Genomic DNA, 12,137 nt, shown 5'->3' with positions numbered 1-12,137 from the left:
CACGGCGACTCCAGGAAAAGTGTCCAGTTCAGGTCCTGAAATGGCTCAGGTGCGAAGTTGAAACGCCCTTTCGCGAAGAGTGGAGGCAGTGAACCTGCCCCACTGAGTACCTAGACCAAAATTCCCTTAGCCCCAAGAAGAGGTCAACACACTTAAGGAAACTCGGGCGAGGCACTCGGCGGTTCCACCTGCTCCTCGGGTCCCCGCCCCAGGCGCCTGTTCAGGCATTGGGCACGAAAGGGCAAATCGGTAGATGGTGTTCTTCCCTAGAGAGAAAGTGTGGCGGGCGGAGGTTGGTGCGTCTCCTCTAACGCGAGCTGGGTGCTGGTGTATCGATGTCCACGCGATCCCGGGGCGGGAGGCGTAAGCTCTGCTCCCCAGGCTCCTGGACTGAACACCTCGAAGTGTCATCCCTGGGGGGTAGAGCACCCGAAGAGGCAGGGCAGAGTGCTGGGGTGTGTGTGGGTGGGACCGGAAAGAAAGCACAGTGGAGACGAGGGTGAGAGAACCCGGCAGAAAGTCGCCGGGGGGGGGGGGGGGGGCGGGGCGGCAGGGAATGCGCCAGCGGAGGGGAAATTTCGTACAACCCGTCCCAAACTTTCGCAGACCCGGGGGCCTAGGAAGGGAGAGCCAGGCAGAAGTACCAGCCTCTCCCGCCGCCCAGAGTGCCCAGCTGCAGCGAGGAGGGGCCGCACGCAGCGCCGGCTGAAACGGGCGGTCCCCGCGTCGCGCCCACCCGCCGAGCCAAAGCGCCGCGGCCGGGCGCCGAGCGGCCGTTCCTGGGAGAAGCCAGAACGCCAGGCTCCGGCCTTGCGCGCGGGCTCCGAGCAAGGGGGATCCAACGCGGATCGGGAAAGGAGAAGGGAAACTTGACCTTCCAGCCTCTCCCAGCCTGGGGAAGTGCCCGTGGGCGACCGGCGAGCGCGCAGGCTGCAGCCAGAGAGGTTCGGGAAGAAGTGAGCGCAGAGGTTTCCACGAGCTAGAGAAAGCGGATTAAAAACAAATGTGAAAAGCAACCCAAGGCATCCGCGGGAGCCCGGCAGTTTAGGAGACACCCCCTCTCCGCTAGGAGGACGACAGTGACTCGCACTAGCGAAGACGAGGCGCTCCTGGGCGGCCGCGGATCTGCGCCGAGGAGCTGCCTCCGCAGCGTGGGGCGCGCATTCAGACGCCAACGGCGGCGGCCAGAAACTGAGATGCGGCGCGCAGCCCTAGGACGGTCCGGCCTGCGGAAAGTCCTGGGCGGCGCGAAGCGCCGCTGACCCCGCGCGGGTCCGAGGGGTGTGCCCGGGCCCCGCCCGCCTCCGCCCCCTCGCGCGCCCGCCGCGCGCCCCTCCCCTAGGCGCCGGCGGCGGCGGCGGAGAATCTAGGGGCGGCGCGGAGCGGCTCCCCCAGCCGCCAGTGCCTGCGAGCTCCAGGCTGCTTGGGGAATTCACTTTGCCGCTTTTCCGCTTCTCCCTCTTCAGGCTTCTGATGGCTTTCTATCTCTGGCCCTATCCTTTTCTTTAAAAGGAAAACTTCACTGAGATTTTTTTCTTTCCCTTTGGAGGAGAGGATTAAAAGTTCTCAGAACTGGTGCCGGCCGTGCCGCTCGGGCGCTGGGACGCCGTTTGCCGGCGGGGGTTCCAGTCCCACCATGTGCACCAACATAGTTTACGAGTGGCTGAAAGCGCTGCAGCTCCCGCAGTACGCGGAGTCCTTCGTGGATAACGGCTACGATGACCTGGAGGTGTGCAAGCAGATCGGGGACCCGGACCTGGACGCCATCGGGGTGCTGGCGCCCGCGCACCGGCGTCGCATCCTGGAGGCCGTGCGCCGGCTGCGGGAGCAGGACGCCGCCGCCGCCGGCCTCTACTTCACGCTGGAGCCGCAGCCGCCGCCCGCGCCACCCGGGCCGCCTTCGGTCGCCGTCCCCACTCGCCGCCGGGGGGAGCCTTGCGGCGGCCAGGCCCAGGGCCCCCGCGGGGACCCTCGCAGCCTGACGACCGCCCCTCGCGGCAGGGAGCTGGTGAGCTACCCGAAGCTGAAGCTGAAGATCATGATCAGGGATAAGCTCGTCCGCGACGGCATCCACCTGAGCAAGCCCCCGTACTCCCGCAAGGTAAGGAGGCGGCGTGGGCGCGCGGCGGGAGGGACGCGGCCCGGCCGCTCCTGCCCAGGCTTGGCAGCCCGCTTTTCCCAGGAAACGACGGGAGACGAGGAGGCTCTGGGTATTTGGGATTCTCTTCTGGGTTCTTTCTGTGTTCGCTTTTTATCCCTTGCTTCCCGGTGCCACCAACGGTTGATACGACAGGATCCCTCACCCAGGTGTTACTTCTAAACTAGGACCAAGTGTCCCCGTAGGCTTGGTCAGGAACTGGGTGCGCGGTGCTTCTCCAGGAGCACAGGACAGTCATGATACCCTCCGTGGGAGTGTTTGGGTCTGAAGGTACCAGAAGACTGGTTAAAACCCACATTGTTCTCGACCTTTCTTTTTCTCACCTTTTCGAGAAGCTCCCAAGGGAAATTGGCCGACCCTTTCCTTCAAAGACTGAGAAATGATGCCCTGTTGCTCTCAATTCCATAAAGTCGAATCCCAGCTGCAAATTTGAAAAGTGAACGATTGACATGAACAGTCTAGGGGAAAAGTTAACAAAACACAAGTCAGTCCGCTCGGGATAAGTTCCTTCAGCTTAAGTATAGGGAGGTAATGGGTGCTAAGGACATTGGTGGTAATGGGGTCACTGAGGGCGAGCTGCTGAGTTCTGTGCTGGGTCACCGGTTTGGTTGATTATTAATCCAGATGAGATGAAGCAGGTACAGCTGTGACTTCTAGAAAGCCTGAGTGGATTCTCATGTAGGAAAGGAGAGCACAGCACAAGGAAGTGAGATTTTCTGTCACCAGTGAGGACTTCCCTGGGGAGAAGCTGGGAAAGTATGGCAGCTGATCTGTGAGGAAGGCTGAACTGTGGATTTGGGCCTTTAATAATTAACTACGGAAAGTCTTAATTTCTTACAAGAGCTCGGCCACCAGCTGAGTCCGTTCAGTTCAGGCTTCTGCAGCCATCCAGGTAGAGGGTCCTGACCTGAAAGGGAGAAGTAAACAGTATATGGAATCCTCAAGCTTGCCTGGAGTTGCCCAGGAAAAGGAGCACCTCAGCGGGAAAGTCAAGACATAGAGAGAAGCCCAGCGGAGAATGGTGGCAAGGATGCTGTAGCTGGAGGGGAGTAGACACAGCACCGCAGCAGAGACATGCGGGTAATCCAAATGTTGTGTGCTTGTCTAGGGCACTTGTGTTGCTTTATAGTCCTAAGTTACGGTCATAACGTCTGGATTTAAGGAAGTTCAAGAGAAAACTTTGTAAAAAGTAGATAAAAATATCTAGGGTAGACGAGAATAGAAGGTTTAATATTATCCATAAGTTATCTTGTAAGACAGGCAACTGAGATAACCTGCTTAAGAGTATAAATTTGTTTTGTATGAGCTATATAAAGAGGGCAAGTCCGGAGGACAGTTTGCCTTAAGTTAAACACATGTTCCAGTTACCCACTCTGACTGTGTTTCTGCTATGTGCCCCAAACAGGGCGATGAAGAGGAGAACACAGTTTTCCCAGGCAGGTAGAGGTGGAGATACGTGTAGTGTGTATACAGTGACTCTGACATCAGTGTAAAATAAAGGCTCGTTCCTGGAGATGGCAGGTCAAAGGAGTTCAAGGCCAGTCAGACTTTTGTGATTACATCCTGGGAAGTGAGGTGGGCTTAGGCTGAGAGAGTGTGAGCTCCTGGGCACCTGGTGAGGGCAGAGGTCAAGTCCTGGCCAGAAAGGGATGCCGGGTACAAGTTCATATCACTAGGGCTTGCTGCTTCTTCAGAAGAGCTGGGTACGGGGCTGGGTGGGTAGAGGAGAGTGTGGGCTGCAGGTGGGGATGATGTAACACATTTTGATTCTGATGCTTAAAAAGGCCTCGATATCAAAGTCAGAAGCTGAAAAGGATAAGTGGAAGAGGGTTCTAAGGACATGAATGTCTGGGCATTGGCTTTGGACAGCGCATTCCTGCCTAGATCAGTGTGTGAGATGGTAGTGCATTTGAGTAAGTGCAATTTATCGAAGAAAATTTCGACTTACATTGTAGTACTATTTACTTTTGTAAATAATACTTTCTGTCAACTTCTATATAAATCCCATAACAATAAATGTTTGATAGTAAAAATATACCCTCATTCACTTTCTACACATATGTAATTTCTCAAAGTGATGAAGAATGAAATGGGGCCAGAAGTGTTTGTGTACCTCCTTCATCGATGCTCCAAGTGGGGACCAAAAAAATGGAGCTGACGAATTTAAGTGTAAAAAAAATTCTGTCACTTCATGTATTTGTTACAAGAAAAACACACACTGAAACAGAAACTAAAATACAATTAATGTACCCCAAACTGAGCATGCACATGTACAGTGCCAGATCATGTTGCTCTTTCTGAATTTGTTGCCTACGTATGCATTGCTTCTTAAATTTTGGATTTTAAATGATCTAAGAAGTTGTTTTCTGCAACAGTGTTAGGACTCTTTTTTTAAAATTAATTAATTAATTTTTGGCTGCATTTGGTCTTTGTTGCTGCACACGGGCTTTCTCTAGCTGCAGTGAGCAGGGGCTACTCTTTGTTGTGGTGCGCGGGCTTCTTATTGCAGTGGCTTCTCTTGTTGCGGAGCCCGGGCTCTAGGCACGCGGGCTTCAGTAGTTGTGCCTCACGGGCTCTAGAGCACAGGCTCAGTAGTTGTGGCGCACAAGTAGTTGTGGGCTTAGTTGCTCTGCGGCATGTGGGATCTTCCCGGACCACGGCTTGAACCCGTGTCCCCTGCATTGGCAGGCGGATTCTTAACCACTGCGCCACCAGGGAAGCCCAGGACTCTTCATTAAAGTGTGATCCACTGTTTAATTTCTCCAGATTCCTTGGCTCTGTCAGAATCAGAACACAGTGTTCATTCTGTGCATTTGGAATTCTGCTTGTTAGAGAGGCCTCACGTCTCCTTCATAGTCTTTGCATGGCTGATCCTTGTAATTTTTTTGTACTTTGGTGAGAATATTAGATGGTTTGAAAGCGGATTTTATGTAGGGTGATCAAGGCAGGAATAGTGAATCTTTACAGAGGAAAGTTGAGGAATTTTCCCAGGAATTACTTGAAAGGACTGCAGGATTGTGGTATTTGCCCCAATAACAGTTAATGTTACCGGGAACTGTGCTGCAGTGCTGTGTTCATTGTCTTATAACAGTTGCCACTTTCCTCTTTTAGGTGAGTTAAAATGTAAGAAAAGTAAGTTTCTCTCTGTACCAAGGCAATCCAGCTTTGGAAAACCAGGAGCTTGGAAAGAGCGCTGCTTGAAATCTAAAAACATTGGATGAATCCCTCTTCTGCTCTGTCCTTAGCTTCTCCGACTGCTGTGATTTCTACCTTAATGAAGTGGGGATATGTTTTCACAAAGTAAGGATTAGGAAAAGCTTTGTGTTCATGTTCTCGATACTTTATCAAGCTTCTCTATGCTGAGGCTCTGCCAGGCTCCAGGTTACTGTGATTGGCAGGATGCAGAAGTCCTGCCTTCAAGGAACTTGGGATCTAGCGGGGAAGACATAAAATGGGATGAACAGCAATGATAAAGTATAGTGATTGCTTCCAACCTAGTTTGCGGGGAGGGGGATCATGGCAGACTTTCTAGAACTGGCCTTTGGTCTGAGAACTGAAGGATGGAGGGTTTAGCCTGAAGGAGAGGAGGGTCCTAAGGGAACAAGTGTTCTAGGTATAGAGAACAGTGTGTGCAAAGGGCCAGAAAGGGAAGAGGTGCAGCAGGGCACCGGGAATTTAAAGGAATTCAGTCTGGCTGGAGCACGGAATGCTTGGAAGAAGTGGCAAGAGATGGCGAGACAGGCAGGGGCTGGTCCTGGATGGCCTTGGAGTAATATGTAGGCGCTGGAGTGTATCTCGAGAGGGGAGCTATTGATGGATCCTGACCAGAGATAGAGGAAATGATTAGGACGAGGTTGCAGTGTCAGGAGAGATTTGCCGGCAGCCTGAACTGCGTGGCGACAGGCTGGGAGGCGCCGTGGAGGTAACTGAGGGGTAGAATTGCTGGGACTGGATGATTGTTTGAACGACAGGGATGAGGGGAGAGAGGTTGGGATGACGTGTAGATTTCTGATTTAGGATTGCGATGCCCTTTCCTGAGCAAGGGGCCCAGGAAAAGAGCAAGTTTGGAAACAGAGATGTTGCCTTCAGGTTTAAATATACTGATGCCGGAGGCATATTTGAACATATTTGTCTAGTTGGCAGTTGGAAATACAGTTGTGGAGCAGAGGAGAGATGCTGGGACAAAAGATACAGATTTGGGAGTAGTCTGCACATTGAAGCCACAAATACGAGTCATCTGTAGAGGGAGAAGGGACCAGGACAGAACCTTGGGGAACACCAGGATTTGGGAGATGGGCAGAGGACGAAGAACCTTCGAGGGAGGCAGAAAGGGTGAGTCAGTGGAAGCAGTGACACTTCAAGGAGGAGGGACTGGTCAGGAGGTCAGAGACCGGTCAAGCAGGACGAGAACTAAATGTATCCACGCCATGGGAAGTAGCAGCCATGCCAGTGGGGACCTCTGAAATAGCAGGTTCAAGTGATGGACCAATGAGAGGACGTGGAAACAGGGAGCATAGACAACTTTTGTTTTTAAGATTTAATTTTTTTTAAAGAGCAGTTTTAGGTTCTCAGAAAAATTGAGAGGATGGTCCAGAGAGTTCCTATATACCCCTGTCCCACACATGCATAGTGTTCCTCGCTCCCACCAGAAGTGGGACATTTGTTACAATTGATGAACCTACCTTGATACATTATAATCACCTAAAGTTCATAGCTTACATCAGGCGGTCACTCTTGGTGGTGTGCATTCTTGACTTTGAACAAATGTATAATGAATGACATGTAGCCATCATTATGGTATCGTGCAGAGTATATTCATTGCCCTAAAAGTCCTTTGTGCTCTGCCCATTCATTCTTCTTTTCCCCCAACTCCTGGCAAGCAATGATTTTTTGCTCTCTCCACGGTATTGCCTTTTCTAGAACGTCACATATTTGGAAAGGCTACATAGTATATAACTTTTTCAGATTGGTTTCTTTCACTTGGTGATAGGCATTTATGATTCCTTTGTGTCTTTTCATGGCTTGATAGCTTATTTGTTTTTAGCCCTGAGTAATAGTCCATTGTCTGGATGTACTATACGCAACTTTTTAATGAAGTCAGACTGAGAAAATAGACTAAAGCTATAGCTGGAGGAAGAAGGGAGAATTTGAGTCAAGGGAAGAGTTTTGTGAATTTGTATTTTTTTTTAAGGATGAGAGAAGTTACAGCATGTCTAAATGTTGGTGGGAGGGAGCCAGAGAGAGGGAGCGGGTGAAGATGTGGGAGAAGGGAGACCACCCAAGAGATCAAGGAGGTGGGAGGGAATTGTGTCCAGAGCACTGGAAAAAAAAGGGGAACACACTTCCAGTGTGTGGGGGGATGCCTTCTCCATGACAGAGGGGCGGAGAGGAAGGGTGGATGAGGAGACTGGGAACTTTGTGGGGATGGCGTTGAAGAGCCCTCATTTCTCTGTCTGCTCACATGATACCAGTGAGGGGGGAGATGGAGAGATCAGAGGTTTACGGAGCGTATTGCGTTAATATACAAATACTAGGTATTATGCATCTGGTGTTTATAGCTATGCCTAAATGTAAACGTTATACAATAATGCTTGTAGGATATATATAGCTCTACGTGAATAGAAAGTACTCTCACCATTCCTATGTTTGCGCTGCAGGTTACAAGCTATGTGATGTTGTATTGCGTCCTGTAAGTTTGGCAGTGCTTGTGCCTGGGGGTTGTGGTAGATGTGGGTTGTATGGGACTGTAAAAGTATCCTGTTTTCTAGCAGACTTGGAAAAGCGGAAGGCAGGCTCTAGGGTAGATGGTGGACGGGGAAGGTGTACAGACTTCTTCACTGAAAAATATCTCCTTGCCACACACTACCAAGTAGAGCTGAGTTAATATAATGTTATTTTAAAAATGCTGTAGGAGTGTTAAGCTTCATTCACGCCTCAGTGTGAATTTAATTACTGTAAGTAATAAGACTCTCATGGTAACAGGGTTATTCATGGATTTTGGGGAGAGATGGCTTGGGATGGAGGTGTTTGGAGAGACAGGTGGCATGAGGGCTTCTGTTTTTTGGGGCCAGGGTGAAGGATATAGAAAGAATATTTAGAAAGGAAAGAGAGGTTGGCAGAGAACATGCTTACGTCCTTTGGAGTTGTGCCGTGGGTCCTGGCAGAAGCTGAAATGACAGTAAATATTCCTTCTCCCAAGAATGTCTCTGCCTTCATGGTGCTAATATCATTGTTTATTTTCAATCTGTTGTTTGACTGATTCATGTAGTACCATGGGAGACATGACAACTTCTACAAACTTATTTTAGAAAATGACTCTTATAACCAAGTTTGTGGATATTAGCAGGCATTGAGCAAACAACGTTTGCCAGATGGGTGGCCTGGCTCCTGCCACCCCGTACCTGTCCTTGCTTAGACATTTCAGCCGCCATCATAGTGGTCATGTCTTGGCTGTGTACAGGAAAGCCTGTTGGCCCAGGTCTTACTCCTGATAATAGGGGGATTTGGTAATTAATCAGCAGTAAATTTTTAGTACCAGTGATACGCAGTCATTTCTGCAGGCCTGAGGATACAATAATGAAAATTATTTGTAAAAACTTCAAAAATTAGATTTTCAAAATTCGGTTGGAATGTTCAAAACTGTCACCTGGTAGTGAGAGATTGACATATATACTATTGATACTGTGTATAAAATAGATAACTAATGAGAACCTACTGTATAGCACAGGGACCTCTATACTCAGTGCTCTGTGGTGATCTAAATGGGAAGGAAATCCAAAAAAGAGGGGAGATATATATATATATATATGTATGTATGTATAACTGACCCACTTTGCTGTACAATAGAAACTAACACAACATTGTAAAGCAAATATACTGCAATGAAAATTTTTTTAAAAAGGAAGATTAAGGGCTTCCCTGGTGGCGCAGTGGTTGAGAGTCCGCCTGCCGATGCAGGGGACATGGGCTCGTGCCCCGGTCCGGGAAGATCCCACATGCCGCGGAGCGGCTGGGCCCGTGAGCCATGGCCGCTGAGCCTGCGCGTCTGGAGCCTGTGCTCCACGACAGGAGAGGCCACAGCAGTGAGAGGCCCGCGTACCGCAAAAAAAAAAAAAAAAAGGAAGCTAAAAAAGGAGCAAAAAAAAGAGAGAGGTTAAGCAACCTGCCCAAGGTCATACAACTTGCCCAAGGTCACACTCTTAACTACTGCCTCTGTGGATGGGAAGAAAAATACAGCTATTCCTTCTTGGTACGTATTATTATTTTCATATTTTTATTAAAATTAAAAAGGTCAAAAAAAAAGAAAGCTCTTTTCTCTGCACTGGCATCTCCAGTCTTAAAGAGGTCTCAGTTGTGCTCATTCTTCCTTCCTCACTCTTCAATGAGGAAAAGATGCTCAGGGCAGGGTTAGCAGTACTAAGGGTGGGGCCTCATGAACCTTGTCTGCTCTTAGGTAGTTGTCTAATGCATGCCATGAAAAATAAGAAAGAAATTTTGATAAAAAGCACATTTTTTTCAGATTATGTAAGTAATTAGATTCTAGTTCACCAGAAATATGTTCTGAAATGAATTTTCTTGAAGTAAGGTAAGTCAGATGACACGGACTCAACCAACGCTGGTGCTTGAAATTAACAAGGGATATCCTAAGGTATTTGGAAGAACATTGCCCATGGTGAGGGAAAGTACACCCAGGACCATGATTGGTATAACTTTTCAAGGTTATAGTCTGTGTAGAGCTAGAAACAGCATCGAGTCCTTAGCTATAGCTAAGGCTTATTATACTATTGCTAACACTTGAGTTAAAAAGTTTTTAACAGTTATTTGCTAAGTTTTATGAAAAATGCTATTTCAGATCAACCGCTGATTTGGACTTGAGGATGCCTGGGAGAAGTAGGAAGGGAATCCTTGTTTTCAGTCAATATAAAAAGTATTAAGGGCAAATAATTGTGGATCATGCCAAAAGGCATTAAGCATACAATCCGTCTTACATAGAGACTAAGTGACATCTAATAGTTTAAAGAGATTTCATTACTGCTTCTAATTGAAATAAATGGTCTAATGAGCTCTTAAAACCTTACTGTTATGTTTCCATAAAGTTATAAATACAAACAAAATAAGACCTACTTCATTTGGAACATGTCCGAAAGATGAGGAAAACAATCAGCATTGTATTCTTTACCAAAATCCGAATTTTAAGATATTTTCCCTAGAGCATACCATAATTTTATAATAAGACTAGAAGTGTACCTGTTGTATTTGACACCCATATTTTTTTAACACCCTACCTCTATTTGACAAAGCTATTTTAAGTAAAAGTCATGGAATAATACACAGCAATTATTTTCTTGATTTCTTCTGTAGTTTTAAACAGTTAACAGTTAAAATAAGGAATATATTTCAGTTTTAAAGAATTCAAATTTAATAAAAACATTTCATCTATAAAATAGAATTTGCACTTAACCAAACTAACATATTGCACATTGCAGTTTGTACTCTGTTTCACTGTTTTGACTTTTCAACACATATAAAAACTCTAAGTGGTCATAAGAATAATGGAATTGAACTAACTCAAGTTTCACGTTTTTCTGTTTTGTTTTTACAAATCACAATGCTATCATTGTTTATTTTCAATCTACAGTTTAACTTATTCATGTAGTACCATGGGAGAGACATGACAACTTTTACAAACTTACTTTATTTATTTATTTTTAAGGTTTTTTTTTTTAATTAATTAATTTACTTTTGGCTGTGTTAGGTCTTCGTTGCTGCACCTGGGCTTTCTTTAGTTGCAGCGAGCGGTGGCTACTGTTTGTTGTGGTGTACCGGCTTCTCCTTGCGGTGGCTTCTCTTGTTGTGGAGCACGGGCTCTAGGCGCACGGGCTTCAGTAGTTGTGGCACACGGACTCAGTAGTTATGGCTCGCGGGCTCTAGAGCACAGGCTCAGTAGTTGTGGTGCACAGGCTTAGTTGCTCCACGGCATGTGGAATCTTCCTGGACCAGGGATTGAACCCGTGTCCCCTGCATTGGCAGGCGGATTCTTAACCACTGCACCACCAGGGAAGTCCTACAAACTTATTTTGGAAAGGACTCTTAAAACAAAGTTCGTGGGTTGGTGCCAACCATATAACCAGGAGTTCTGTGAATTAACTCCCAGGTAGGACACAATGCCTATAAAAGGACAGGTAATAAAAGATGCTAATTTGGGCTTCCCTGGTGGCGCAGTGGTTGAGAGTCCGCCTGCCGATGGAGGGGACACGGGTTCGTGCCCCGGTCCGGGAGGATCCCACATGTCGCGGAGCGGCTGGGCCCGTGAACCATGGCCGCTGAGCCTGCGCATCCGGAGCCTGTGCTCCGCAGCAGGAGAGGCCACAATAGTGAGAGGCCCGCTAATTTGAAGATGCTAATTTGAAGCAACTGTAAATGCCATTGAAACTCGACAGTAACTGTGACAGCTAGAAGTTAGGCCAACAAAAGGTTTTTTTCAGGGAGAAGTGTTTTATCACTGACATTGTTTGGAGTTTCTATAGGTCTTGTTCATAATTTAAAATTTCATTTTGTTTTAAGGGCCCCTTCTTTGCCTGCCCTTTCTCTCTGCCCTGTCCTTGGAAGACATGAGGAAATGTGATCTTTTTAGTTTAAGAAACGTTATTTCTTCTGTAAAATAATGCCAGTATTTATCTCAAAAGGTTGTAGTGTGAATTAAATGGGATAATATTTATGAGGTTGTTTTGTAAATTCTAAAAGAACTTCACAAATTTGAAGGGCTCTTACTGATAGTGAATAAATCATTGTTTCTAATACAATTTTGAAAATATTTCTGATTGAAAAGTGAATAGACTGAATTGAGAAAATTTGGAGAACACTGAAGCAGACTGAGAAGAAATTTAAAATGGTCTGTTTTACAGTTTCTAACACTACAGTGTATTTCTTTAAAAATCACCTATGAATTAGAATTTCTGTCTTATACACATGCATAAAT

The 12,137-nt window shown here is 47.3% G+C and overlaps 1 protein-coding gene across 1 annotated transcript in view; it reads left to right on the top strand.

Moving 5' to 3' along the window:
• Positions 1-1,364: 1,364 nt before the first annotated feature.
• SAMD5 (sterile alpha motif domain containing 5) overlaps positions 1,365-12,137 on the top strand; it is a 58,780-nt gene continuing 48,007 nt past the window's right edge. The window contains exon 1 of the mRNA XM_067701829.1: positions 1,365-2,101. Within this exon, the coding sequence (XP_067557930.1) occupies positions 1,637-2,101 (465 nt within the window). The 5' untranslated portion in view covers positions 1,365-1,636. The remainder of the gene's footprint in view (positions 2,102-12,137) is intronic.

This window comes from Pseudorca crassidens, chromosome 13, assembly GCF_039906515.1.
Source record: "Pseudorca crassidens isolate mPseCra1 chromosome 13, mPseCra1.hap1, whole genome shotgun sequence".
In the NCBI taxonomy this organism is placed as follows: Eukaryota; Metazoa; Chordata; class Mammalia; order Artiodactyla; family Delphinidae; genus Pseudorca; species Pseudorca crassidens.
The sequence above is the reverse complement of the archived record's forward strand: the minus strand, read 5'-3'. Positions and strand labels throughout refer to the sequence as shown.